Source organism: Photinus pyralis, unplaced genomic scaffold (assembly GCF_008802855.1).
Source record: "Photinus pyralis isolate 1611_PpyrPB1 unplaced genomic scaffold, Ppyr1.3 Ppyr1.4_LG5, whole genome shotgun sequence".
In the NCBI taxonomy this organism is placed as follows: Eukaryota; Metazoa; Arthropoda; class Insecta; order Coleoptera; family Lampyridae; genus Photinus; species Photinus pyralis.
The window spans coordinates 16758036-16785982 of NW_022170596.1; the positions used below are offsets into that span (position 1 = coordinate 16758036).

General features: G+C 35.3%; 2 protein-coding genes and 1 long non-coding RNA gene across 3 annotated transcripts in view; 2 read left to right on the top strand and 1 right to left on the bottom strand.

Annotated features, from left to right (window-relative positions):
* LOC116171139 overlaps window positions 1-27947 on the bottom strand; it is a 49720-nt gene that overhangs the window by 5852 nt on the left and 15921 nt on the right. The gene's annotated exons all lie outside the window — the stretch shown is intronic.
* Window positions 10988-15408, top strand: LOC116171137 (F-box-like/WD repeat-containing protein TBL1XR1). The gene is made up of 6 exons (XM_031487825.1): window positions 10988-11149; window positions 11203-11499; window positions 11544-11833; window positions 11883-12035; window positions 14581-14772; window positions 14820-15408. Exons 1-6 carry the CDS (start codon window positions 11092-11094, stop codon window positions 15318-15320), a joined length of 1491 nt encoding a protein of 496 aa, XP_031343685.1. The 5' UTR covers window positions 10988-11091; the 3' UTR covers window positions 15321-15408.
* Window positions 16132-17135, top strand: LOC116171138 (DTW domain-containing protein 1). Its single transcript, XM_031487827.1, has 2 exons — window positions 16132-16366; window positions 16413-17135. Exons 1-2 carry the CDS (start codon window positions 16181-16183, stop codon window positions 17133-17135), a joined length of 909 nt encoding a protein of 302 aa, XP_031343687.1. The 5' UTR covers window positions 16132-16180.

Here is a 27947-nt window from a genome sequence, read left to right on the forward strand (position 1 = left end):
GCGCACAGCTTCTTCAAGGTCCAAAACTTGGATTTAGCATTAGAAGACATGTACGTGTACAATAAAACATATTAAAAAAATTTGCTGTGCCTAGCACAGATATTCTGCCCTTTTATATCTAAGAACATGTGTATGTGTACCTACCAAATCTGGTTCCAGCCGGTTCAGCCGGAAATGAGAGTACAGACGGACCGACAGACCGTCAGAATTAACAAAATGGATAACTGTAATAAATGGCGAGAAACATTCGGCAAAAATTTCCCCCCCTGTAACTCGAAACATATTAGAAATACAAAAAAAAAGGTTTATTACAAAAATGTGCGGTATTTTCCCTTCTTTACCTTTTATTTGAGGCTTTTTTTTCGTACGATGAACCGCTGCGGAGTTATATTGCAAAGACCGATTTTTGTAACTTTCATTCAAGATGGCGACACGGATGGTCCTCCCCCAAGGTCGAAAGCATCGTTATTGTTTCAAGGCCCAGACCTTAACAGCATGTTAAAAAATTACGCCTACATCTTTTGTAGGGCAGAAATCCCTGCTGACTGCGCATTATTGGGGCTATTTGTTTCCAACTGCGATTTCGGCATATCGCGGAAACTGCGTAGTCTCTGACGGACTTCGTATAGCGTATGTATCTCGTATGGGGAATTTGGATTTATTGCTCTGCCTCTTGTTTGATTCGTAAGCAAACAAGTCAACGATTAAAGATGTCCGATTTTGGTAATACGAAAACATTCTGTAGGCATCCATTAATGAATATAATAAGGGGTAAGAGGATGTAGTTTTGGAAAGAAATTTTATTGTTTCGTTCGTTAGCACGCAACGGAACTAGAGTGTTGCTCATAGTAACTGATTTTAATCGATAGGCAGTTGGATCACGGTTGCTACCAGTGCGTGATTTTTAGAGAAAAGTATAAAATTAATAAATTCGCGTTTGGTCATTAGTACGACGAATTAATTTCGTATTCTCGCACAATTAGAACGTAGTGCGCGGGTGCACCATCCTGTTGAAAGCAACAGTTTCCAACTTTGGTAGCGCATTTTCCAACGAAGGTGGGTGCGCTATTGCAGTCACTTTCTCTGTCCGTCCGTCTGTCCGAGGCCTTAACTGCTCCTACAGTTTTCAAGATATTAAGTTGTTTTTTTTTATATTCGGCAGCGTATAGATCTAGCACCTGAGCCAAGGAACATCCTGACAATTAAACTGCGCATGCGCAGGCTGCACATTGTCATCTTCCTTATTTATTAATAATTTTGTTAAAATTTGAACCACAGATACTTCTGGTGAAACAAATATATCACATACAGTAAAAAACAGTTGTGCGCATGCGCAGACTGCACAATGGCAACTTTCTTATTTATGGAGGTATGTCTTTGAAATTTTACCCAAAGTTGCTTTTAGTGTAAGCAAACGTATCGCATATTATAAACATCAGATTAATGGCAGGATGCGCATTATCAACTGTTATTTATCGAGATATCTTTTAGAAATAATCACAGATTCTTCTGTTAAAGACAAACATAACTGATAGTGCAACAATTAGATGTGCGCAGTCAGTGCCCACTTCTTTATTTATCAGGATATTTCTTTGAAATTTTAACCATAGGTGCTTTTAGTAAAGAAAAACATATCACATGTAGTAAAAATCGAAAACTACAAATGTCATTAGGAAAAACAAACATATCGCACATAGTAAAAATCAAATCCACGCATGCGCAGACTCCAAAATGCCAGCTTTTTTACTTATGAAAATCTCTCTCTAAAGTCTATAAACGCTTCTAGTAAAAACAAACATCGCATACCTATAGCATAAATTAAATGTGCTCATGTGCTCATGCGCGAACTGCGCACATAGCTATGGCCTTTTGGGAAGTACTGATCATTCAGGGAAAATGTGCTGAAGTTACTCGCCTAAGGGCGAAAACCTTTTTATTTGTATTTTTATCGATACGAGAAAGTTGGCATTAAGTTGGACAACCAACGGAAAATTTTTCTCAAAACGAAAGGTGCACAAAACGTAGGGATTGGCGCACAAATTAGTACAAACTAGGCACAGAATGATTACATAGATGGTAATTCCATACGATTGTAAGGGGCGCTACGTTAAGTTGGCACCTCCTTAATTTTGAATAACTCCAAAAGGAAAGCGGCACAAACCCTGAGTATTGGCGCACAAATCGGCATCCCTTTTGACATCTGCGTTAGCTATGATAGCTCAGTCAATTTAGACCAAAAATGGGCAATCAGAGGAACTAAAAATACTAGTTCCAATTTTTTCAGAAATGTGTAGGGAGAGGTTCCCTGAGCAAGAAAAAATAAAGTCCCTCCAAATTCCGGTGCCGCTGGGGGAAGGGGAAGGGGGGGGGGGTTTCAAACGACCCATTTTTCAGTTTTTCGCTTTTAACTCGAAAATGGTGCGTTACAGTGAAAAAGTTCTTCAGTACAAAATGAAAGCTTATTAAATTTGCTACAAGTTTGGTTATATACATTTTTTCGAAAACTGAACCGTTTTATGGTATTAATGTCCTCGTACCCATCGAATACAACTGCACAATTGGAAGAATAGTGATTTATTATACTGCTCACAGATGAAAGAGAAAGGTGGTCCCAACATTCCACTTGACTCTGTGAAGGAGAAAGCCACCGTACATACACTACAGTGTAAATGGTTTGGAGGTTCACTGCATCCATGCACACAGGGAAAGCCTCATAGAGAGCAGATTTCTTCGTTGTCCTGAAGCATCCTTCGTGGAATAGAGTCATGGGGTATGGAGATAACTCGTACTTCAACAGGTTCGGACTATATGGATGTTAATGCTGTACAGAAAAATATACGAAAAACGTGAGTGAAAAACAATTTTGTTTAGAAATTACCACCTTTCCGGAGCCGGTAGCACGAAAACGGTTCAGTTTTTCGTAAAGATGTATATAACCAAACTTGTAGCAATTTTAATAAGCTTTCATTTTGTACTGAAGAACTTTACTGTAACGTACCATTTTCGAGTTAAAAGCGAAAAACTGAAAAATGGATCGTTTAAAGCCCCCTCCTTCCCCCCAACGGCACCGGAATTTGGAGTGACTTTATTTTTTCTTGTTCAGGGAACCTCTCCCTACACATTTATGAAAAAATTGGAACTAGTATTTTTAGTTCCTCTGATTTTCCTATTTTGACTGGACTAGAACCGAATTTCATGAAATTCAATATGGGCATAGCTTTAAGCAGATAACAGGCAATGCCAAAATTTGAGCCTAATCGATCCACATTCCTTTTTCGCATCTCGACCATTTCTGAACCGAATCGCAAACTTTTTATTTATGAAATTTCATACATAGGCACTTGGAATAAAAGCAAATCTAACACTAGGTTCAAAATTTAGTTTTGCACATGCTATAGCCATACCCAGTAGCTCGTTTACACGTTGAATGGTTTTTGTTTTAAGTATAATCTGCAAAAAAAGACAAATCAGAGCCATTAGCTCTGTAATCAAAGTGGACAGTGCAGGAAGGTTTTTCCAAAAAAAAAAAACAAAAATGAACGCATTACGTAAAATTGCAATTCTTATCTATCATTATAATTTTCGCTCTATATTTTCTGACTCAATTTCTCAATTCATCCGCAAAATTACCTGTTAACCTAGAAACTATTATAGCAGTTTGTACTTTTAAGAACTTGCTGGATTCTGAAGAGTCACAACCAATGGAATGTCCATTATAATTGATCATTATTCGAATTAATCATTTGTAGTTCCATTTCCCCGACCTTCAGTCTTGAAAACTCATTAGAATTAGAGTTCCTAATGGAATTAAAATACCTAATCCAATCACCAAAATGTATTTGAATGCGATTCTTCAAGTATTCTACTACCTACAGGATTTAGTTGAATTACAACAAAAAGTATTTCAATTAGTACAAGTGGAATAACTCAATTACTTTCCAGACATAATTGGAATAGATATGCTGTCTTTCCACAATAAGAGATCGATACATTACTCTCTAGACTTCCTATCTGATTTCCTAATTTGTATACAAATAGTGTATGTATGCAGTTGACAGTGAAACGTTACATATTTGCTGAGATTATTCTACTTGAATGCAGAACAACCCCCAAGTAATAGGTACCAAATTATTTGCAGTAAGATTCCCTAGAGAATATTTACGGCTCAGGATTGCCTCTCGAATCGCCCGAGGTAGTTAACCTAGGTTCTGTAAAATAAACAAAAGGGTAGGAAAGATATATGGGAATTTTACTTCACGCAAAAATGTTCTTTATGTGCTAACCATGTAAAAGTGCAATAAATCACCGCGAATTTTGCACAAAAGCGACATCGCATACATAAATCTAAAACTCTCCATTAATAACTTTTCCTACGAACGAAGTTTGAGTATGAGCTTTTCCCTCATATAAGTTTGCTACATAAATGGCAAGGATCATTGAATATATTTGTAGCACCTACTACATTTTCCTGCCTGAAAACACTCTCGCGCTTTGAAGTAAGTACGCGGCGAAAAAACTATTCATCCCCCTGAGAACATTCGCTTCTTAAATCCATTTAGGGGATCTTTCATCTAAAGTAACGTAAAACATTTCGTCGTGACATTCTGTCGAGTGTAACGGAACAATCTAAACTTTGCTGGGATTTAAGACAAATCAAGCACATAATTTTCCGCCAAAAGTATCGTTTCGGAAGCAAATAACTTCGAAACTTGTTGATACTTTTAGATTCGATCTAGATGGGATTACGGTGCGAGACTACGCTATGTATTTTTAAGGATTAACAAACCTTGTTCGATCCCAGGCGCCGCAAATGTCGATACATGTCCTTTAAAACAACCGAGGTGGAAGTTTCCAACTAAATCGATCGGTGTTTAGACTATCTGTAAAAAACGGTTTTTTATTTGTTTGTCATTCTAATGGAAAGGGACGCATTTCTAATAACAATCAACGGACGAACACTGCTGTGAACAACAGGACAGTTTTGTGGTGGTACTGGACGAGTAACTGCAAACTAACGATAAAATTATGATACTTGGTCCAATTCGGAGTTCAAATGGTACAGCTAGTGATTTGAGGTAGTAACCATTAACGAATACCAACTACTATTTATCCAATTCCAAAGTGATCGAACGTAAACAGTTCGCTAAGTAAAAAAAAAGTATGCTGTTTCACATAGAATGTTTATGCTAGATCATCTTTAATTTGGATGTGTAGTTTGGGTAGGTACATAATAAACACTAAATAATCTCTTAGGGAGAGCAGGTTACATGATACTTCTACAACATCTTTTTAACTAAGGTATACCTATAGGAAACCTTACTCCTAATCACAAAACATATCAAGAACGGTAGATCGACTTTTGGATGTAAATTTTTGATCTTGTCGCAGTAAAATAAAACAAAAATAGGCATTTTTGGGGTTTGAGTAATTTAAACATTGCGTGGCTTCGAAATTTACCGGTTGTAAAAATTGGGAGGTTCCAAATTCTTTTCCAGAAGAATAAGAATTTGAAAGAATAAATTGGTCAACTCATCTGCACTGCAAGAAGCGTGTATTTATTCCTGCGCTGTTTAACTTATATGCGGCTTTGTTTCTTAATGGGTTTCGGAAATTTTCCGAGTCGAGATGTTTGACCTTTAACCATATTATATTTCGTCTTCTTAATTAGTTTATTTACATCTGCAAATGCAGCAAGAGATAATTCTTTGAATTATAAGGAGTAACAGTCATCAATAATTTTGTACATGGGTTGGGATATCCACTAAGATTTCTTCTTCGGTAAACATGATGGAATTAATAACTACACGTGATACAGAAAAGGGGCAGTACCTACTATTTAATTAATGAAAAAAAAGAGGGGAGTTAGTCATAGGGAAAAAATTAATCAGATTAGCAATCGATGCCGCCAGCCTCGCGATGTTTATTTACATGACCCTCGAGCGCAAAAACGAACAGTCAGACCGAATACTGCCGTGTAGGGAATGCAATCCTTCAGCAAAATCTCAATCCCGGTATATAAATTGGCAAATAAGCAATTCTGTAAGGTTAACTTGAGGATTAAAATAAATCGCTAATTATCACAATATTTAACAAAAAAGTATCTTCAGCCTAACTTAGAATTCAACCTCACATGTAAAGCACAAAAAGGTGAACTTCTAAGGTGCCTTAAAAATCATAGGGCATTTAATAACTAAAAAAGTTTAACAATTATTTAAAAAATAACTTCTCCGTTATGCGTTTCATTAAAAAAGTAAACAGAGTCGTCCCCTTGGTCGACAAATTCCTCAGTCCCGCAAATCCCTCGGGATCCCGCTCCATTTATGTGCGGGATTAATCCCGCAAAAATGCTGCGGGATCCCGGTATTACATTCCCTACTGCCGTGTCATCTCCTATGACCGCCGTACGTGTAGATTGCAGAGGGACGTTTGTAATGAAAGGTTTACAGTAGATTTGTCGCACCTTAAGAATGAGTTCTGGCCCATAATTACCTCGTTAAATTATCTACTTCCCTTGTGAAATATACCAACCCTTCCGCCTCGTGATTACACGTGTTTAAAATTCGAGTATTACGATTACATGTGAATACTTGTGCTTTCATTATCGAAGCAATAATTATCGATCGCATTTAATTTTGTTTTTTGGAACCTTTTGTTATTGACATAGTCAATTAATCGATCATTCTCGATAGGGGGTTTGGTTAATTGGGGAAGTTTTGATTGTACATTTAATTTACAAAGAGTTTTCAGTCACGTAGTCAGTAATTTTGAATATTTGGGGAGTATTTTGTATTTGCGCTATCCATTTTGGAGACAATTTCATCTTGAGATTTTGTTGATTGAATAAACCAGTATTTCTTTTAGTACCTAAATGGATTTTCCTGTTATTACTACCCTCGTATCTTCTCACAGAGTTAAGATAAAAATTAAATGGCGCTCAATCCTATTGGTAAATTGTGACGAAATGAAGATTGAATGCCCAGAACGAGCTACCGCTGTAGAAGATCTCAAGCTTTTATTTTATTTTCTAACGCTGAGCTAGTTGGTTGTTTATGTGGCGGGTTGGAATTAAAGCAGCGGCAACCTAAACCCATAAACTGTGGAAGGAGAGCACCTGTAATACCCAATCAAATAAAATGCTGCGGGTTGAAGCAAATTTTCGCATAGCTTGGTGGCACACAAAACTTTTTTACTTCTTCTTTGCATTTTCAGTCGTACGTGATTGTAAGTTTGAAATTAACTTTAATGCTACGAAAAAGAACTGTAGGCGGCTATGCTAATGGTGGTAAACAGCGCTAAAATTTACCTCACGTACGATCACCTTTTATCCTCTCTCTATCTTTCCTTCTCTAAGCCTAAACCTCACGTTATAATCTCTACTTTCAGCACGTACATAAGGAATTAAAATACTAAAGCTAGTAATTAATTGGATAATTCCTCTCCAAGGAAGAAAACTTAACGTCACTATTTGTTTGTAATTCATTAGCCAGGTTGCGGACAGCATTTTCCGTTATGTTAGACGTTTCTTATAACATAAGAAATATAAATTTTTGTAGAAATAATTTACGGTATGAGGGCTTTTTGTACGATATATTTATAAATAGCGGAACCAATGAAAATGAAGTTCTTATAATGTGTCACTGCGCAGTACGTAATCACTCATAAATAACATTTTCCTGCTAACCTACAATTGTGCAGTGTTTATGTTGGCGGTAGTTCTTTTCTTTTTGTCTAAGAGCATAGTAGTGAACTTTGGACATTTTAACACAATGTAAAATAAAAGTGAGGTTAAGACTCCTTCAAACTTATAAGCAAAATTGAACACGCCCAGCACACACTTTGCTATAAAAATGTTTTATACTTATAAACTTATATTATAAGGAAAAATGGCCGTCTAACATAACGGAAAATGCTGTCCGCAACCTGGCTATTACTGTCGCCCAAATCGATACATAATAAATTTTGAACTCGAATTTATTATTAAAGGTTTATATCACATTGGTCATTTTTAAAATTCATCACGTGCGAAATTTCTATGTCCAAATCTATTTATTCTCCGTAAGGTCGTCTCACTATTACATTCTGTACACTAACGTCAATAGACATGGATAGGTAGTTTCGAAGTTTCGTATAGCTCCCAAAAAATATATACGTATACTAAAGTCGACTTTTTAAAGAAATAATTCAACGCGTTGATGCCGATGCGTGCCAAATAAAAGATACATATTATATCATTTATTCAATAAAGCACAAAACATAATTGTGTGTAATACAAAACTATAGAAAGCCATGCCTGATGTTTGTAGTTAACGTAATAGCCTTAAAGATAGATAACAACACAACAGGTATCCAACATAATAAACAATGGAACTGACCTAGTAGCATAACATCTTAATATAATTTAAGTAGGTCACATCAATAATGTAAACCTATGCAAATTGAATTCTCAAATACAAAAACACCGAAAGCTAACTTGTATAAAATGCGAAAAGCGGGTGATTACGGTTAAGAGAAAAACAACACTATATCGCTTCGTAAATGGAACGAAGAGATGATTTAATAAAAGCTCTGGGATTAAACATTCTGAAATGTACAGGCCAAGCAAACACTCCAATTATAATTCAACACAATACAAGTAAATAAAAACATAATCATTCCATCTTTTTTTTTTGAGTACGATCATAAAAACGAGCTTTCAGGCAGTGTCACACACACATACCGAACATTTTATTTCGTGATTAGTAGATAATCGTCTGTGAAATGATTTCGCGGGTTCGGTTTCGCCGTCACTTTCGGATGAATCTTCCGGCACGGGAGATATTCGACCAAAATTCTTCACGCACTTATCCCCGGACGCCATACTAAAGCATCCGGTGGCGGTTGGCAGCCCTTCAAAATTCGCGTCGCTAACTTCACGCGATACACTGTTGCCGTTTATGTTTTAATTTGATATTAACCGTCCTAAATATTAATATTTTAAACGTCCAGTACGATGAAAACCTTTTAACACTTCTTCACACTTCAATAATTGAGATATGGGCATTTAAACTGATTATTAAAATTTCTTGTTTTAATTTGTTTGGACACAAGATTGGAGCACTAAATTATTATGAACGCTCACATTTTAGTTCTGGAGGCATACCACAAAAAAAGAAATTGAACACAGTTGTAGCTGTAGTTGCCGTTTTATTAGCATAATTGCAAAAATCTTTTAAAAATAAAGAATCTGATGCAGTTTTCAGTGTATTTAACTCTTCATACAGGAACCGGCAGCTAAGAAGGCGAGAGCGGACTATTTATTTATTTATTTATTTGTTTAACGGAAATACCATTATTATTCGGTTCATATGAACTCAGCAGAGCACTACCTTAAAAACCCAAGTAAATGAAAAGTGAACTAACTATAATTAGGTGCTAATTAAGGGTCCTATTCCCGAATTAAATGCTCCTTTTTTTAAAATTATGAACCTGGCAGAACATGTAATAATTTTCAAAAAAAAAGGAGCATTTAATTCGGGAATAGGGCACTTAATTAGCACGAGCACCTAATTAGCACCTAATTATAGTTAGTTCACTTTTCATTTTCTTGGGTCTTAAAGGTAGTGAGTTCATATGACCCTGGCAGAACATGTAATAATTTTTAAACAAAAAGTGCATTTAATTCGGGGATAGGGCACTTAAGTACCACCTAATTAGCACCTAATTATTGTTAGTTCACTTTTCATTTTCTTGGTTTTTTCAGGTAGTGTTCTGCTGAGTTCATATGAACCTGGCAAAACATGTAATAATTTAAAAAAAAAGGAGCATTTAATTCGGGAATGGGGCACTTAATTACCACCTAATTATGCAATGTTTGATTGTGTTCCGCTGACCTTGCTCTGGAAGACAGTGGCGTAACTAGGTAGGTGCCAAAGGTGCCGCGGCACCGCGCTCTGAAGGCGGGAGGGCGCACCAGAGGCTCTGAAGTACCGAGGGCACTAAGTCGGGATAGGCAGTATGTGGTGTACCGTATAGGCCAGTCATAAAAGACAAGAACGGCAGTTAAATTCTAATAGTTTGCTGAAGTCGACTACAGGGTGCGCTGAAATATAATGAAAACTAAATTTACGCTCCTTTAGGACGAACGGAACATTGCTAAAAAATTAAAGAAATTATCAAAGTCACAGTGTGAGATCCAAGGCATTTTTGTGTGGCAGATCATTACTTTTATTAGCCAGTTTTAACTCCACAATCAATAAGATCTTGTTGGGGGCTACCATATTCCCTTTGTCGGTACCCACTTCTGACGCCCCCACAGTCGGCGGATGTATACAAAGTTTGAATCAAAACACTTGTATCACGCTATGTTAAGTGCCTCAATATGAATGGCGACTATGTTGAAAAGCAGCCTAAGAGCGTATATAATAACAGTTGTTTCTTGCACTTTCTTAATTTTTTATTTCAAAACGTCTGTTACTTTCTGAATGGCCGTTGTAGAACAAAGTTACAGCGGTAGGAAAAGGCTGCAAATTTAAACTAATAATAATAATACTTTATTTGTGATCTATACAATAGTCTGTATTAGTGTGACCAGCATTTGCACCCTTATTCTAAGACGCAATCATTTCTACGACTTGTACCCTATGTCATAGCTAAATTTGACGCGAGAATTGAAAACATGATAAATAAATGTACCTATTTCTATTCTTCGTTGAGTGAAAGACTTCGTTATTCAAAGCATTATTCTAAAATTTAAGTAGTGCAGTGCTTTTAAAATTTCGTGTAAAGTTTCTCTCAAAAATGTACAGTGTTTTATTACTTAGAGCTCAATGGTAACTAAGGCGCCAAAACCTGATCCGGCACCGCTTCGAAAAATACCTAGGTACGCCACTGCTGGTAGGTTCATGGCATATATATAAGAGGTTCATGGACATGTCTACTATCCTTATTTAGTTGTTTCAGCTTATGGGATCAACTCTTTTCTCTCCTTTATTTTGGTTAAAATTAAAAACGTGGCAACAGCGCAATATTGCCCCTTGTGTACAATGTTTGGCGTCTTTTTATTAACATTTTAGTGAATATTTATTCACAAATTTTTACAATTACGTTAATATAATGAGTTTTTCCAGTGATGAGGTGAATTTCTTAGTGTATCGCTATTTACAGGAGTCAGGTATTAACATACCACCTTCTCAAAAATTGAGGTTTTGTTTACCCTTCCCATAGGCTTTCAACATTCGGCTTACACATTTGGAATAGAGTCCCACATCTCTCAATCTAACATAAATGGGGCTCTCGTACCGCCTGCCGCATTACTTAGTATTTTACAAAAAGGATTACAGTACACCGAAGCGGAAATTAGCATCAGCGAAGACGGGACCGAACAACGACTGGTCGAGAGCTTGAGTTTAATAGACGCGGTAATGCCGGATATCGTCGCGAGCAGACAAAATCAACAGAACCAGCAAAAACAGGCTATTAAATCGGAAATTACCGACACGAATGGCGAGGAGGGTGCAGAAGGTGTGTATCTGCAGCATACATTATTTAGAATTGCGCGTTTGTAGTCGTCGTAGCGGTCGTTTCTACACCAACTGAAAGTATGGAAGTCGATACTTCCATCGAAATTCCATCTTCGAAGGCAACAGTTTTGAGAGGTCACGAATCGGAAGTGTTCATATGCGCCTGGAATCCCACCACCGACTTGCTAGCTAGCGGATCAGGCGATAGTACCGCACGGATTTGGGATATGTCGGACAACACAACCAGTCCGAACCAATTGGTTTTGAGGCATTGTATACAGAAAGGTGGAACCGAAGTGCCGAGTAATAAAGACGTTACATCGTTAGATTGGAATGTATGTGTCGTAGAGTCGCCCAATGTTTCTTCAGTAGACTGTGTTTCAGTGTGACGGTAGCCTCTTGGCGACCGGTAGTTATGACGGATATGCTAGAATATGGACAACTGAAGGACGATTGGCAAGCACTTTGGGACAGCATAAAGGACCTATTTTTGCTTTAAAGTGGAACAAAAAGGGAAATTATATTCTTTCGGCAGGGGTATGTATCGACATTTGGATTCTATGCACCCAAATTAATAAGAAAAAGTGTTTTCCCGAGAAATTTTGGTGTAGTCGATTTTTGGTAAAAAAGGAAGGTTATACACTACCTTTTTTTGAGCCCTGAAAAAAAAATTGTCTCAGATCGACCCGGAAAATTTTCTTATAGAATGTGGCCTGTAGAATCCATAATTTCAAAGAGTTCCAAAATTGGGCTACTAGTTCAAAAGTTACAGCCCTTTAAATTTTTTTTCCCAAATTGGTTTCTAGTCTATAACTTTTGATTGAGAAGTCTGATCGAAAAAGTACAAATTGATTTGGATTTTACGCACCCAAATTAACAAGAAAAAGTGTTTTCCCGAGAAATTTTGGTGTAGTCGATTTTTGGTCAAAAAGGAAAGTTATACACTGCCTTTTTTTGAGCCCCGAAAAAAAAATTGTCGCAGATCGATCAGAAAAAAAAATTTTCTTATAGAATGTGGTCTGTAGAATTCATAATTTCAAGCAGTTCCAAGATTGGGCTACTAGTTCAAAAGTTACAGCCCTTTGAATTTTTTTTCGAAATTGGTTTCTAGTCTAGGTATAACTTTTGATTGAGAAGTCTGATCGAAAAAATACGAATTGATTTGGATTCTACGCACCCAAATTAATAAGAAAAAGTGTTTTCCCGAGAAATTTTGGTGTAGTCGATTTTTGGTAAAAAAAGGAAGGTTATACTGGACAGGGTGTAAGGAATAACCTTAGAGTCCTTTTTTGGATAAATTCAGCAACTTTTGGTTGCACTATTTGGTGGTGGGTGTTTGTTGAGTGGTTGAGTTTTCCCACCCAACAGCATTGATATTGACGTTTTATTTACTAATAAAGAAATAAATGAAAGTAAAGTGTAATATTCATTAAGGCAACTTTGCAAAATCACACTGTGCACATTTTAATTATTTGAAAAATCATAAGCCCATCACAATGAAAAAATTAATAAATATGAAATAACAATTTTCAATCTATTCACCTTTATGGATTTGCAGTTTGCACACAACACTGAAATATCAAATAAGCCTAGGAAATAAATAATAATTTCCTTCAATCCAATTTTTTTTCCTTGTTTCATTGCGAACCAATCACATTAGAAGAGGCGCGCATGCGCATTCTATGATTGTATGTTATTTGCCTAAAAATAAGTACAAAGGTGTTGTTTTTTGTGAAGTTAAGAACTTGGAATTATAATATTTGATGTCGGTGCAAGTTTGGGCAACTAACCAGCTGTATAATAACGTTAGAAGCACTAAATTCATTCGGGTAAAGCACGTCATAAATTCAAACGGCATGAGTGTTCTGATTGGCTTATAATAGTGTGTTGCTATTGGTTTGTTGTGTTTTGCGTGTATGGTGTCACTATTTTTTTTCATTTGTGATGAGCTATATGCCTACTTTGCTGTGTAATAAGTAGTTCCTTGTATAATCACACTATGCACATTTTAAATCCATTGAGACCTGTCTTAAATAAGAGACGTCGTTTCAGAACTTGCAAAATTATAGTATGTAGGTACATACACTTTAAATATTTTGAAGTATTGTAAATTAACAGACGTCTATATAAATGTGAAGACATGTTTCATAACGAAGATTTGTTGCAAAATTGCAATGTGAACACTTTAAAAATTAAATCTTTTAAAGTAGTGGGTATTTTTAAGCGTTTATTCGTCATTATTACACACTACGCGATTTATTGTTAATCGAAAATATTCGCAATCGCGAATAACTTGTAGGATTATTGTTTATTCATTAATAAACAATGCATTTGCATATACCTATTACTTTTTAATTTTACGGTTGGCAACATTCCAAATATTTGAATTTTGATTTGTTGTCATTTGTTCTCTTATTTACTTTTGTAATCATTTTTATTATATATTTTTTTCGATATTTTAATAGTTATTCTGCTATTCATCATCATGAAATCGGTCCAGCCGTTCTTGAGTTATAAGTGGTAAAACATACACAGCTTTGTTTTATATATGTATAGGTACATGTATGGAAAAAAATTATTGCACAGTCTGATATAATAGCTAGAAAGAAACCGAATAAGCATTATATGAGTGTAAAGTGATATAGAATACACAACAAACTAAAAGTGCGATGATGCGTTTTGTGAATCAATTGCTACGTCAATGTCAACATTAGTAAAGTTATGTCTCTCTCCCACTCATATGTTTATTGGGTTTCGTTCTACCTTAAGTCTGACCTGCAATAGTGCAATAATTTTCCTCCATACAGATACCAGATAAGTACAAAGTGTATAGGAAAATTGTTTTGTAAATATTAAAAATTTTCGCGATTTTAATTAACTACACAAAACAGTAGCCCAATGAAAGCTCGAAGGGAGAAATCAGACGTAAAAAAATATATTCATTTGTAACTGTACCAGTATACCTTGTGCAGCAGGTGACAATTTCCTGTTGTGACATGGGCCACAAAATCTGCAACAGTTGCATGTTGCATCTCTCTTCCTGCTGTTATTTACAACATGATGATATGCTGTTTGTCTGCAGGTGGACAAAACAACTATAATATGGGATGCGGCTAGTGGACAATGTACCCAACAGTTCAGTTTTCACTCTGCCCCTGCTCTAGATGTCGACTGGCAAACAAACACATCCTTCGCGAGTTGCTCAACGGATCAACGTATCCACGTCTGCAAACTTACCATCGACAAACCAATCAAGAGCTTCCAAGGTCATACGGTAAGTATCACGCTTACGTTTTCACAATCCACTACAATTTTGTACAGAATGAAGTGAATGCCATCAAGTGGGATCCTCAAGGCAATCTTCTAGCATCGTGCTCGGATGATATGACTTTAAAAATTTGGTCCATGAAACAAGACACGTGCGTTCACGACCTTCAGGCCCACTCAAAAGAGATCTACACGATCAAATGGTCACCGACGGGTCCCGGCACGCAAAATCCCAACATGAACTTAATCTTAGCGTCGGCCAGCTTCGACTCCACCGTCAGACTGTGGGACGTGGAACGAGGAGTGTGCATTCATACGTTGACTAAACACACCGAACCGGTATACTCTGTCGCGTTTAGTCCGGACGGTAAATTTCTGGCGAGCGGCAGTTTCGATAAATGCGTGCACATTTGGTCAACTCAAAGTGGTCAGCTTGTTCATAGTTATAAAGGTACGGGCGGTATCTTTGAGGTATGCTGGAATTCCAGGGGTGATAAAGTCGGAGCGAGTGCTTCCGATGGAAGCGTGTTTGTACTAGATTTACGTAAACTATAAGGCTATTAGATTATTTTAGTTTTATTTATACCTTTTACATTATGATGGTACACTAATTTTTTTTTACAATAAACATTATACCTTTTAATATTGCTCTTTCTTTGCATCTAAACAATCTAGCATGTTCACAGCCAGAAACTGTAGGTATAAAAAATGTGTATACTAGACTGATTCATAAATAATTTTAGTTATTTATGCAGGGATTTTTTTTCTAACGTTTGGTGTAGGGATCTCGGAAATTAGCAGAGGTACATGAGCCATTTGTTTCTTCAATTTTTAGTAGGGGAAGATGTCTTCATTGTGAATATTGTTATTATCCACTTTTCAGAAAGAAAAATGTTTTTCTCTCACTCAATAACTGTAGTTTCAAACAAATTATATGCTTATGCCAAGTCGGAGAAAGCAAAAAAAATAACCTAGAAAACAAAATTAGGTATCTAATTACCTACTCTAAGTAAAATTATGTAAATGAAAGCTTATTATTGTCTTATTGCCATTATTGTCAACAATAACAACGTTAACACGGGATTATTTTTCATCCTAGTAGTAGGAGAAACCATTTTATTACTTGCAGAGTCTCAGCTAATACACATTGTAGAGTAAGTATTAATATTTGTGCAAACAAGCTGGAGCTAAAGAGAAAAAAATCAAAACGGCAATTATGTTTAGAACCAGCCCATTATTTCTTGACACGTCTAGATCTCTATTTTTATTCTGCATCTTAGCAATTTTTTTGTGAACTGTGTATGTACCACGTGAGTAACCACAGACAAATTGACAGTTTATAAGTACAATAGCCACTTCCTTCAACTTTTTAGGTTATGAACATAAATAAATAAATATTTAAACAAAAACTTGCAATGCCGAATGGCACTGACGAAATTGATAAAACCCCTTTCGAGGGTATGTTAATTAACGATGACGCATTCCTAAATCAATTAGAAGGTCGCTACCCCTGCCCCAAATGTTCAAAGTCGAGAAAGTACTTTTGTTACACCTGTTACGTGCCGGTGTCAGAGTTGGACGGAAAGTTACCATTTGTGAAGGTATTCCCAAGTCTAGTGTAAACAAATTTTTCAACTATTTTTTTAGTTACCACTTAAAATCGATATCATTAAGCATAGAAATGAAATCGATGGGAAGAGCACTGCGGCACATGCAGCAGTGTTAGCCCATGAGGATGTTAGTGTGTACACTTATCCTAATATTCCCGATTATGATCACGATACTGTACTGATTTATCCAAGCTTCGAGGCACTTACTATAAACCAACTGTTTGATGAACATAGTAAAAGAGGAATTCTCAACATGCTGCCGAAAGGGCACAACAAAACCACCTTAATGACTGCAAAATCGAGGGACGACAGCATAGAAGACTATATAGATGTTAAACACAATGGCAATAGTATTTTACCTGTAAAAAAAGCAGTATTTATTGATAGCACCTGGAATCAAAGCAAAGGAATTTATAAGGATACCCGTATTAATAGCCTTAGGTGTGTCGTTTTACAGCAACGTATTTCGCAATTTTGGAGACATCACAAGGGTAGTCCCAGATGGTATTTATCGACAATTGAAGCAGTTCATCAGTTTTTAATCGAGATTCATTTAAATATGTGGGGATTAAATTCTGAGTATGATGGATTGAAGAATTGTTTTAGTGATAGAAAAGTCAACAATTTAGTATTAAATAACAGTAATTCTTATGATGGACAGTATGATAATTTGTTGTTTTTCTTTAGGCATATGTATAAACTTATTCACACTTATTATGATCATCAAACATTGTATGCTTATAAGAGACGTTTATTATAATACTTTAATTTGTTTATTACATGTTATAGTAAATTGGTTTTTTTTAAATGCAATTAGAACAACTAGAATGTGTACTGATTTTTGCCTTACACTGCTAGGCAGAAAGTAAAGAAATTCAAAGCTGGGTATAGGTACACCATTTAGTAACATAAGTGTCGCCTTGTACGGACTTTGTCGCCCAGTAGTGTGTAAGGGTAGGTTGGTAAAAACTTTTCCGCTATCTCTGAAAAACAAATTGGTGGTCAGCTCGAGAGGTGTCCTAATGAGGCTATTGGGGCCCCCAAAATATTTTACACTGGAGTGGAGCCCCCAGTATGGCACACCAATGCCTGGGTACAGTGCCGTCTAGTGAAAGTTATTTAAAATATGCTCTGCTCAGAAAGGCAATTAAGAGATAGCTTTTATTAAAGAACCAACACTTAACTTAAAGAAATATAACTCCGGATTTTTTAATAATATGCAATTGGGGTCAAGCTTTTGTCCTCTTTCAGCGCACTTTTTACTTACACTCTTCCTGAAAAGATGTGGGGATTAAGTGAAGAGAATTTTCCAGCAATCCGAAAATTAATCAAAATACCCTTATTCTGTCTATACCTATCAAGTGGAACTAGGTGTTGCCTGCAAGTCTTGTGTGTTGACTAACTGACCTCTACGTTTCGTATTGTTGGGAGTATCCCTGACATCGGGGCGCCATCAAGTCAATAAAAGATTAATCGCCGCCGATAAGGATGGAAAACGGATGCGATGCACTCTTTTTTAAAATATGATAGATCTTCTAGGCTCTTTGAGAACGTTCGTTATTTTTTTTTAGAAACTTTCCATTTGCGCTATATCCTAAGCAAATTGAAGCATGGTGACTGGTATATGACATGTACAAGACTTATATAATTCCATTAATAATTAATTGTGAATAAATAAATCAAGTAATTAAATAAAGCTCCTCATAATTTCAAAAAAGTTTGTTTACTACTTCGATTTGCACCTACACTATAATGAAGTTATTTTTTCATATTCAGAACTACGAATCTAGCATTGGGTACAATTTTTCTGGACAGTTTTTACAGGTCCATACTCTATTTACGGAAATCAGGGAAACTGGTGAGCATATTTCGTGGTGCTTAAAAAATGACTACAACAAAGTTGCGGATACTGTCGATACAGTAGGTACTTACTTAAGAGTGCGCAATTGTTTTGTTAATTCCAATCTGAAATCTCCTTTAATAGGATTACGAACATGACGTTATGAGGCTTATTATTCAGAAAGTCTAGTGATCCCGGGTGAATAAGGGTTATTTGTGTTTCACATATGGCGTTATACAGTTATCATTTTCAATGTCTCCGATGGTTGCAAGCATTGCGAAATCTGTGAAATTTTATTTTGATTTGCAATTGTTATTTTGTGTTTGCGTAGTATTTTTGGAAGTTTATCTCCGGTCGTTGCGATAATGTTTATCGCTGCGTAAAGTCAGTTAGTTTGAAGATAAGCAGGTTTCGACGATCAGAAAAAAACAACTGGTGTTTAATGTCAACGACGCAAATTCAAGTAGAGGGGAGGCGGAAACTAAGAGAAGCATGCATGTTTTAAATAGCAGTGGAAGACGAATCATTGCTTGTTTGACGGTGGACGTTTATAGCTGCTTAGGTATGGTTTTATTCTTTTAGTTTTAGTCAGGTTTGTCGAATTTTAGCGTGAGACAGTCCGTCATGCCAGTTGTACAGTTTTGTAGAGTAAGTTAGTTGAGTGGTCTAAGACAGTTTAATTACGTCGTTTAAAGTGAATGTTTAATTGAATTAAAGAAATTAAGTGTACGAAGGAGTTAGTCGAAATGTTGTGTTTATCGCTTATGTGAAACTTCCTTTAAGGTCTTCAAGTATCAACTAAAGCGAGTTTTCTCACCATCAAAGAGCCAATATTACATCTGAAATTACAATGAGCTCGTGCCGTCTAAATCAAAATTTAAGTCAACGAATTGAGGTTCCCGAAGTAAGATCAGTTGGTTTTTGTGTTCGTTTGCGGCGTCATTTAATGAAAATTGCAGTTACAATCGGATATTTTGAATTATTAATACTTTAATTAATGTAACTTAGATTTCTTTAATTAATTGTTTCAATCGATCGCTTTGTAGCGTGGTATTTGTACTGCCTATTTTTCTTTCAGCTTGATTGAATAGTTTTGTCGAATAAATAGTGTTTCATCTGTAAATGATTGTGTTTTATCCAGCCTAAATTACGACCTAGATAAGAGTACTTACTTTGAAACCTCAGTATTTTTGGAAACTCCTTAATATTCAGAAGAGTGCTATCGTGGTGCAAAAAGAACGAAATGAGGTATTTTAGATTGTTCTTATAACTTTCAAAAGTTGCCACATGAAGACTGTTTCAGAAATACTTTCCCGAAACAAATATTTTAATATATGAGAACGGAACGGTCCCTAAAATGACATTTCCATGACAATCATGGAATTACGAACACACAACCTGCACACAACCCACTTAAATTAGACATGTATTCGAGTATAACGTCAATAGGATTTCATTGTAATTATTTCCCTTAGTTTTAAATTATATTGCAGGTACTTATAATAAAAAATACTAGAAGAAACACGTGTATAATTGGTCTTTAAAGCACTTGCAAAAATCTGTGTTCACTAATCACTAGCCGCGTTTATACTCGTATACAACCAATTCCCGCACACTAATTTTAAAAAAATTACCGAGGACGAGTGAGGTTCGATGACACGTCGGAAAACTTCCGACTTGTCAGTGAAAATTCACTTCTCACCCTTGGGAAACAATACCTATACTATTATTTGAAGAAAATTCGCCAATTTATTTGAAACTCAAAAGTTTTTCCAACCTTTAACCTAATTTTTGGAGAATAAAGATAAATATATGTACCTAGGTAAAAATGATCGTTTCAAACAGAGATATGAAATAAACGGTTCAGAAATTAAAAATTCAGTTAAAATTTGCAATTTTGAAACTGGTGTCGTAAAAAAATGATTTTTCTTACAATTTTAATTGTAGAAACAATAAATAAGGGCGAAGCGGCATCTTAGCTGGAATTAAAATGGAGACCTGTTTAGAATTAGAAAATTAGTCAATAATGAAACTATGCGCTCATACTATTTTGGAAGTGTGCATTCGATATTGAGTTATGGTATTGTATGCTGGGGTAATACCAATTGGATGTCCAAAATTTTAGTTTGCCAGAAGCGAATAGGTACTACGTACAATGACTTTTGCGCCCCATACGAAACATTGTAAGGATTTGTTCCGGCAATTGAAAATTCTAACAGTGACATATCAATATACATAATGAATTGTGCACTATATGTACACAAAAAAGTATTAAGCGATAAGATCAAACTAAGGGGAAAATTGAATGAGTATCCAATAAGAGCTGCCCATAAAGTTTATATTCCTCCTCACAAACTAACTTACACAGCCGATAGCTGCTATGTAATGCCTTTAAAAATTTACAATCATCTCCCCTATCATATTACTAATGCTTCATCTACTAGACATTTAAAGACTGTGCTTAAAGAAGTATTATTGATCAAATGTTATTATTCCCTCAATGAATATTTCAGTTCTGTGATATAAGTTTGTGATCTGTGTACAAGTACTGTTATATATACACTTATATGTTAAATAGCAATTTTCTGTATTGTATGTTTCATAATAGATGTTAGACGCATTCCATACTGTAACAAGTCGACGGAATAAAGAGTATTATTATTATTATTATTATTATTATTATATAGACTTGAAACTCGGGAAGTGATAAAAAGACTTTCAAAAGGAAGCGACCCTCCATTCTAAATGGCACATACAATCGCCATTTTATGGCAAGCACATAGGAAGTAGTAGGTATTTTATACCTTACTTACGCCTACCCCTTCCTTCAAATGGAGGGGACCATCTTTCGTTCGCATTATGTATATAACTTTGTGCTAAAGAAAAATCATATCAAATTTATAAACTATGATGGAAATAATAGCTGTCCCAGCTACATCAGTACCTAAACATAAAATATAAGCATTAAAGAGGAAGGGTGCCGATTTATTAATAATAAAAATCCGCTCCTTAAGATTAAGATGAATTTGCAGAGAACTTGATAGGGAAGAATCTAGTAGGTGCTTGAGATGGATTTGGTTTTGGTGATAAATTGACCAAGAAATTAAGAAATTAACATGACAGCAATTTGGGGAGTAGGTATGTACTTCAGGAAAGTTTTAGTGGAAATTGGTTGATACGTATCAGCAAAGGCTAATCTATGTACCTATCATCAGCAAGATAGGAGAAGCTAATCACGATTAAGTGAATACAAGAACTTGAGGAGGTTTTGAGACGAAAAACACGAAGGTTGCCGCTATCTTCAGAAGAATTGAGAGGAAAACTTGAAAAGCTTCCGAAAGGGTTGAGGAGAAATTGGGATGAGGTTACATTGTATTGAGACATGGTCATTGGTCAATGCAGTCCCGGGCGCGATATACTAAAATTTTCTGAATGTAGTTAAATTACAAGTAAATTTGTTGCGAAATAAATGCCAATTAGTTCCTTTATGTATGGTTGTCTACCACATGATTATAAGTCACTTCCTTTAACGTTTATTTCGAAGTTAAAAACGTCACAATATTTACGTAGAAGCGCGTGCAGATTTCGTAACAAATAAAAAATTGCCTTAAGCAACGTACGGTATAGGTAGGTATAGGTAGCAAGTTGCAAATGTGAATTCTTTTTATTGCTCTATTTAGTAGCAACTTTAAACGCAATTAACATTCTTTCATGTCAAACTCATAATAAAGTTGTTTGCATGTAAAACTTCATGCAAAATTTATTAACTTACAGCTTGTTTATTGATTGATGCGTTGACCGGAATTGAAGGTTCCGGAAGTATGTCAACCGGACATGTAATGACCACCAATGTGATTGATTACACCAGATTATACCCATGTAGGTAAATACGATCGGTCTTATAAACCAATAGAATTTTAAAATGACCGCTAAGTAATAAGAAGTTATAGTACCTATCTAAACGATTTTATTATTAGATTTGTTACTACATTTTACTCTCACATATTTAAGAGTAACAGTTGTTGTATGTAGATATTACAATTAGAAAAGAAAGTTAATAAGGTGTAATAAACAAAAAATATGTTGTAGGATTAATCCACCGTTAATAATGACGTTTTATATTAACATGCAGATACGTTGATAATGAAATGAGCAATGACCGAATGGTAGGACATGCAATACGGACACGTGAAGATTGTAAAGGCTTTTATTTTAAAAAAAACGGACGAGTAGTAAGTCACCGTCGTCAAGGGTCATTAAAATACTAATTAAGCGAGGAACTGTGCCACCATGACTGCGAACCGGGACAAATAAAACCAGTAGATGAAAATGCAAGTCTTAACCCACTTTACGTAGAAGGTATATGAATGAAAATTTGTCAATTTTTGTTCTGTTTCTTTTTTTGCAAAATAGCTAATTATAAAATATTGATTCGATTTGTATAGTCTGACAACTTGTTCAAGCACTGCCCTTTGGGTAAACGGTTTAAATTTCATTGTTATTTGAAACATGGAAAAGAATTTTCTTCAAAGATGTGCTAATCCTAAATAAGCTACTCGTATATTTTCAAAGATGATTCTTTTCCATATTTGTTAAGGGCTCTTTTATCATTTTCTTTATCAAGTTTAATTAAAGAAGTGAGTTAAAGCATAGAATATATAAAGGAACCAGAGATTGGAAGGAATTTAGCATGGAATGGAAAAATGTTTGCATTTGAGGTATAAAATGAAATGAAAATATAAGGAAGCACTCACTGCAATTGTGTTGAAATTGAGGATATGATATTCAATATACCAGAACCAAGCATTCCATGCAAAAGATACCTATGTACCTATGTAACGAAAAGTTAATATATTGTGTGACAACCAATGACAAGAAGGTCGAGGGTTGAAACCTAGATTGAAACACATAGGTATTATATCTAAAATTTTATAATTGTTTCAATAAATTTACCGTATCGTGAAGAGATGAAACGAGAATTGCAATTCTTGGTTGATTCAGAAAGGTATTACTGTGTGCAATCCAGCATTATAATCTCTCCTTTCTACACTTCCAGCATCTGCTAGAAGAAAAATCCTAATAAGACTTTATTACACAACTTTTAATTAACACATGAAATAAATCTTGGGCACGAACAGAAAAATCTAACATGAAGATTCTATCTGGGTCGCGCGAAGGATTCGAATAAACGCACAATTTATTGGTTGACAATGACAAAAATGTATTCCGATACACGTGAAATAAAATTAAAACAAAATCCTTAAAAGCAAGAAATGCTTGTTTGGACATAATACCCCGCACGCGAGAGGTCAAAATTTCAAAAATCTTAAAATTACTTTTTTTTAATAATCTCAATAATCAGGCGCACTTATCAGAGACACAAAAACACTCGCTAACAGATTCAGGAAACTTCCCTTTTTGTTTATTAAACTGAACTCGATGACTCGAACTCTCTTGATGGCTGCTCGAACGGTAGAAAATTGAGAAAAAATTTAACGAAAATAAATTTTACTTGTAAAAAAAGTCAGTTATTCAATGAAAACAAAAAAACATGAAAAAAACAGTGTCTTATTTCTCAAATTATAAGAGAATTATTTCTAAGTACGGGCAGTTCTCAGTTTTGCCGTGGGTTTCTTAGGAAAATTGATAGCTTCGGTTTTATCTAAACTTTTGGTCTTCATTCTGGAGATTGGGCAATAAAATGTCTTCATCTTAGGGACGCCATGAGATTGAAAACATTAAACTAAACAGTTGTTTTACAAAAATAAATATAACAGAGAAGGCAGTCGTGAAAAATTGCTTCTGCCAGTAAGAAAAATGAATTAAATTCATCCAAATTCCCAATTCGTGCCAATAAAGATTTAATTGAAAACATGCTAAAGTTTCATGCGATTTAATCTTGTTTTAGTTATTCCACAGACAATAGTAACGCAGCGAGTGTCCCAGACATCGCGTCGCCAGCAGCCGCCATCGAGGTGCCATAAATGATTCGTCATCGGCAATAAGAAACGAAAAATTTCCGGAAAATACAATATGCCGACTTCGCAGGTATTGCTATATAAGCAGATTGAATTGTGATTAATGTAAGTTCTAACATCGACGCCGAATTGATGAGTAGTAACTTCGCGGTCGTGTGTGATAAATACAGGTGGTTAATAAATAATAAGATTATCTGTTATAAATCAATTTCTTTAAGAACTGTTACAAATTCATTAATTGTAAATAATAAATTTACGTTACACTATTTTAATCTGAGGTTTTCATAGAATAAAACAGGATCTGACGAAATATTATTTATTTCTACCTACATAGTACATTTACATACTCCTTACATTGCGGAAGATTGGCCCTTTATCTCCTGAAAACCGGAAAATCAAACTCTAATGACTTGAGTTGATTGAAATACATTAATATCTAAAAACAAAGGCGTTACATTTCCATTTGCCGTTGTACCTATACAAAATTTTATTTATCGCACAAAGCACTGTCCAATGATGTCACTCAACTTTAAGGAACTTGCTTGTAACTAGCCGTTACCATTAGCAATCAAAAAAAAACTTCGTTGCTTATCAGGATTAATTTCATGCTCAGACTATTTAATCCCGTTTTTGTTTTGAAGAGCGGTTCTCCCACTCGAAAATGTTCCTTCGCGTAAATTTTATTACTTGTAAATAAAATATTCGTCTATTCGCACCACTGAACTATATTTATACTCAAACGCGCATGTCGGTCTCCAGGTACAGGAACGTAACGCGCCGAGAGATATTCTCTAATTCCGCGTTATGGTTCTTGAAATCGAACCACGAATCTTTACACATACGCGGTGATATTTCTTGCAACACAGCTAAAAATGCCGACCGCGAAACAATTGTTCACACACTAATATTTATAAGTGGTAGCTCCTGAAGCGAAATAAAACAATAATAATAATAAATTATCGTGCCCTAATTGACACTAACTCGGACTAGTAACATCTCTAATAATTAAATTTCGCGTACCTAACGTAGTACGTGACCGGTCGCAAAAACCAGCTTAGAATCAATTTTTAACGCACCCAAGTGGTACGTGTCGTACTCGTTTGCGGAAAACCCCCATCCGGCCGTTATCGTTTTTCCAGACACACTTTTGTTCACGTTCGCTATGAAGCGGTATATGTCCAAATTTCCTTATGTTTAACAAAATTCAAATTCACAACGGCAACCTATTACATTAAGTACAGGGTATCCCATTTTTGACAATTTTATACGCCCCGCAGTTGGTGCTATAAAAGAAGTAATGTACTCGTCATGTGTTCTGTATGTGCTTAAAAAAATTATACATCTCAAAAAAGTTTAGGTAATTGAAAAAAACCTAAAAGGGTTTACTTTTTTTTCATCTTTTTTGAATATTTTAAAATATCATGATTGTGATATGTTATATTTTTAAAAAGCGAATTTAATATGCTATTTTTATAGATTAAAATCTATAGGGTGTTAATTTACAAAATGTGGGGAGATCCAATAACTTTTTTGTCTGACCCCGTATACTTATTTTGAAAGCAACAGATTTAACAATGACTATAAACAATATTTTATAATAAATATTTTTCAGTACCTCTTAATTATGAAGATTCAGATTTCATTCTGGAATTAACATTTTTTTTATTTTTCCCCGTATCTCTTAGGAAAGGGATTATTTTCAATTTTTGATTTTGTCATAGTTTGACCCTAAAAAATCACGACACCTGTATTACTTTTTTCATAGCACTAACAATTACGGAGACACCTTATAAAAGTGTTGAAAATAGGACGTCCTGTACATGTCCATCAAGTTCAATTTTACAGGATAAATTGTGTTCGTTTTGTACCGATTTTTCCGCCAACCCCAACACTTTGTGCGCCAAAATTAACAATGATACGGGATTTTTGTTTAGGGTTACAATAGAACAAGAACTAATTAATGTTTCCAAAACTTGCATCCTATCTGTGAGTGAATATGAAAAGATACAGAAATTTTTAATTTGGAGATGTAACATCGAAATTCGAATGTTTTCATTTCGCACTGAGCACACCAGTCACCATATATTTGAGAGACGGAATTTTAAGTTAAAGTTAAAATTCAATTAAATTTTTTAATCTGAATTGTGTTCTCTCCCATTTTTGTGGGCGAATATGAAAAGGAGGTACGAAATTTTTGACCTGGAAATGACAAATTTGGTTTTCATCTGATGAAAAGTGATCATTTTGGGCCAATTTGGTTCCCAACACCTAGTTTTGTGCGCCATTGTTACCAGAGGATAAGTAGGCTTTTTTGGATGAGATAGCCACCCTATTTAAAATTTGCGAAGTCTAAGTCTTGTATATAAGTTGAGATTGAATTTAGCCTCCCTCTTGCTCTTCGATGTGTCTTTTAGTAAGTTTCGTGAATGATTTAGTTGAAAGAGGGTTCAAGTTATATGTGGGACAGGTTATTGTTGCTATGTTTTGTTTCAAAGTAATTATCATTGCAAGAAGTTAAATTTTTGCAAAATCATGTTTTCCATTACACTAAACTTTTGCATTTTTATTCTTAGACACATTTCCTCTTGACGCTTGAGTACCTACACCTTTCTGTGCTTTAATTAAGGCAAATGAAGTATAAAAGACAATCGTCATTTAGGGATAAGTAAGCCATAAATATATGATCCATGGAACTATTTTTCAATCTAAATGTCAGAAGATTGAACTAATTAGTTAAATTTATTTATCAAAATTGTTAATTAAATTTTTGTAATCGAAATGGAAAAGAAGTTATGTTAGAAGTTACTAATATAAACGTAGGTATGTAATAATTAGTTTTTTATATGAGAATTAGATAACCGGCACGTGAAACAGGATAACGGTACTTGAAAAACGAATAGGTAACTTTCTTGCTTTATCATTGAAATCTCCTTTATAAAAAGACGAATGCGGCTACTTAGACGCTTTACTGATCAGTTCAGTGAATATACAGAGGTTGACATTACATTTTGATTATGTACCGATGTCGTGTTTGATAATAAATTATACGATCGGAGCACATGTGAACCGTGCACTAAATGTCGTGCCGAACAGAACGAATCCAGTCGCGCTGGGGGCAGTGGGAGCGAAGATCTGGGGGAGTGGGTCAGTAGGACGAGCCGCCTTGCAGATGTCAATAAGATGGTCTTCCACCAAGCCAACTTGAATAAAATCATCATTGCATTTTGCTACTATGTTGCAGATTGTCAATGCTGGACTTAAATACATTATCAGTAAACCGACGCTAATTACATTAATAACATTTCATTGACGGTGTAAAAGTTTCTAGGTCCTTTCTTTGGACGCACATACCTATACAGCTGAAACAATGAGACGACTCTCCCAATTCATTTGTGACACAAATTTTTTTAAGTCAAATTAAAACTGCGTTACCAAAGCCATTGTCTAACGTTTTTAAGTTGGACGATTTTTTTTCTACTCTCCAAATAGGTTTTGCATAATTTGTTTAATATGCAAATAACGCATTCAGTATGGTTCTCGCGTTCTCATTTCTTCGCGTATCTATATTGACATTTAGCGAATTCCATTATATTTCAAGCTCCAATAATAAAGAATCGACGTGTCATAATAATAATTCCGGCAGTGCATTATGCTAAATATTAACAATAAGACACCGGTTTTTTGGATCTTCACATATGAAATGCGCACCATTGTTAAGGTGGTATGAAACCGCTGAAAGGCTTGTCCAGCTGTT

Bases quoted from the DNA above. Each gene is read 5' to 3' on its own strand.
- LOC116171137 (XM_031487825.1), top strand. From the start codon at position 11,092: ATGAGTTTTTCCAGTGATGAGGTGAATTTCTTAGTGTATCGCTATTTA. The intron at 12,036-14,580 runs GTATGTATCGAC...GTTTGTCTGCAG, and splicing joins ATTATATTCTTTCGGCAGGG to GTGGACAAAACAACTATAAT. The intron at 14,773-14,819 runs GTAAGTATCACG...AATTTTGTACAG, and splicing joins AGAGCTTCCAAGGTCATACG to AATGAAGTGAATGCCATCAA.
- LOC116171138 (XM_031487827.1), top strand. From the start codon at position 16,181: ATGCCGAATGGCACTGACGAAATTGATAAAACCCCTTTCGAGGGTATG. The intron at 16,367-16,412 runs GTATTCCCAAGT...CTATTTTTTTAG, and splicing joins GAAAGTTACCATTTGTGAAG to TTACCACTTAAAATCGATAT.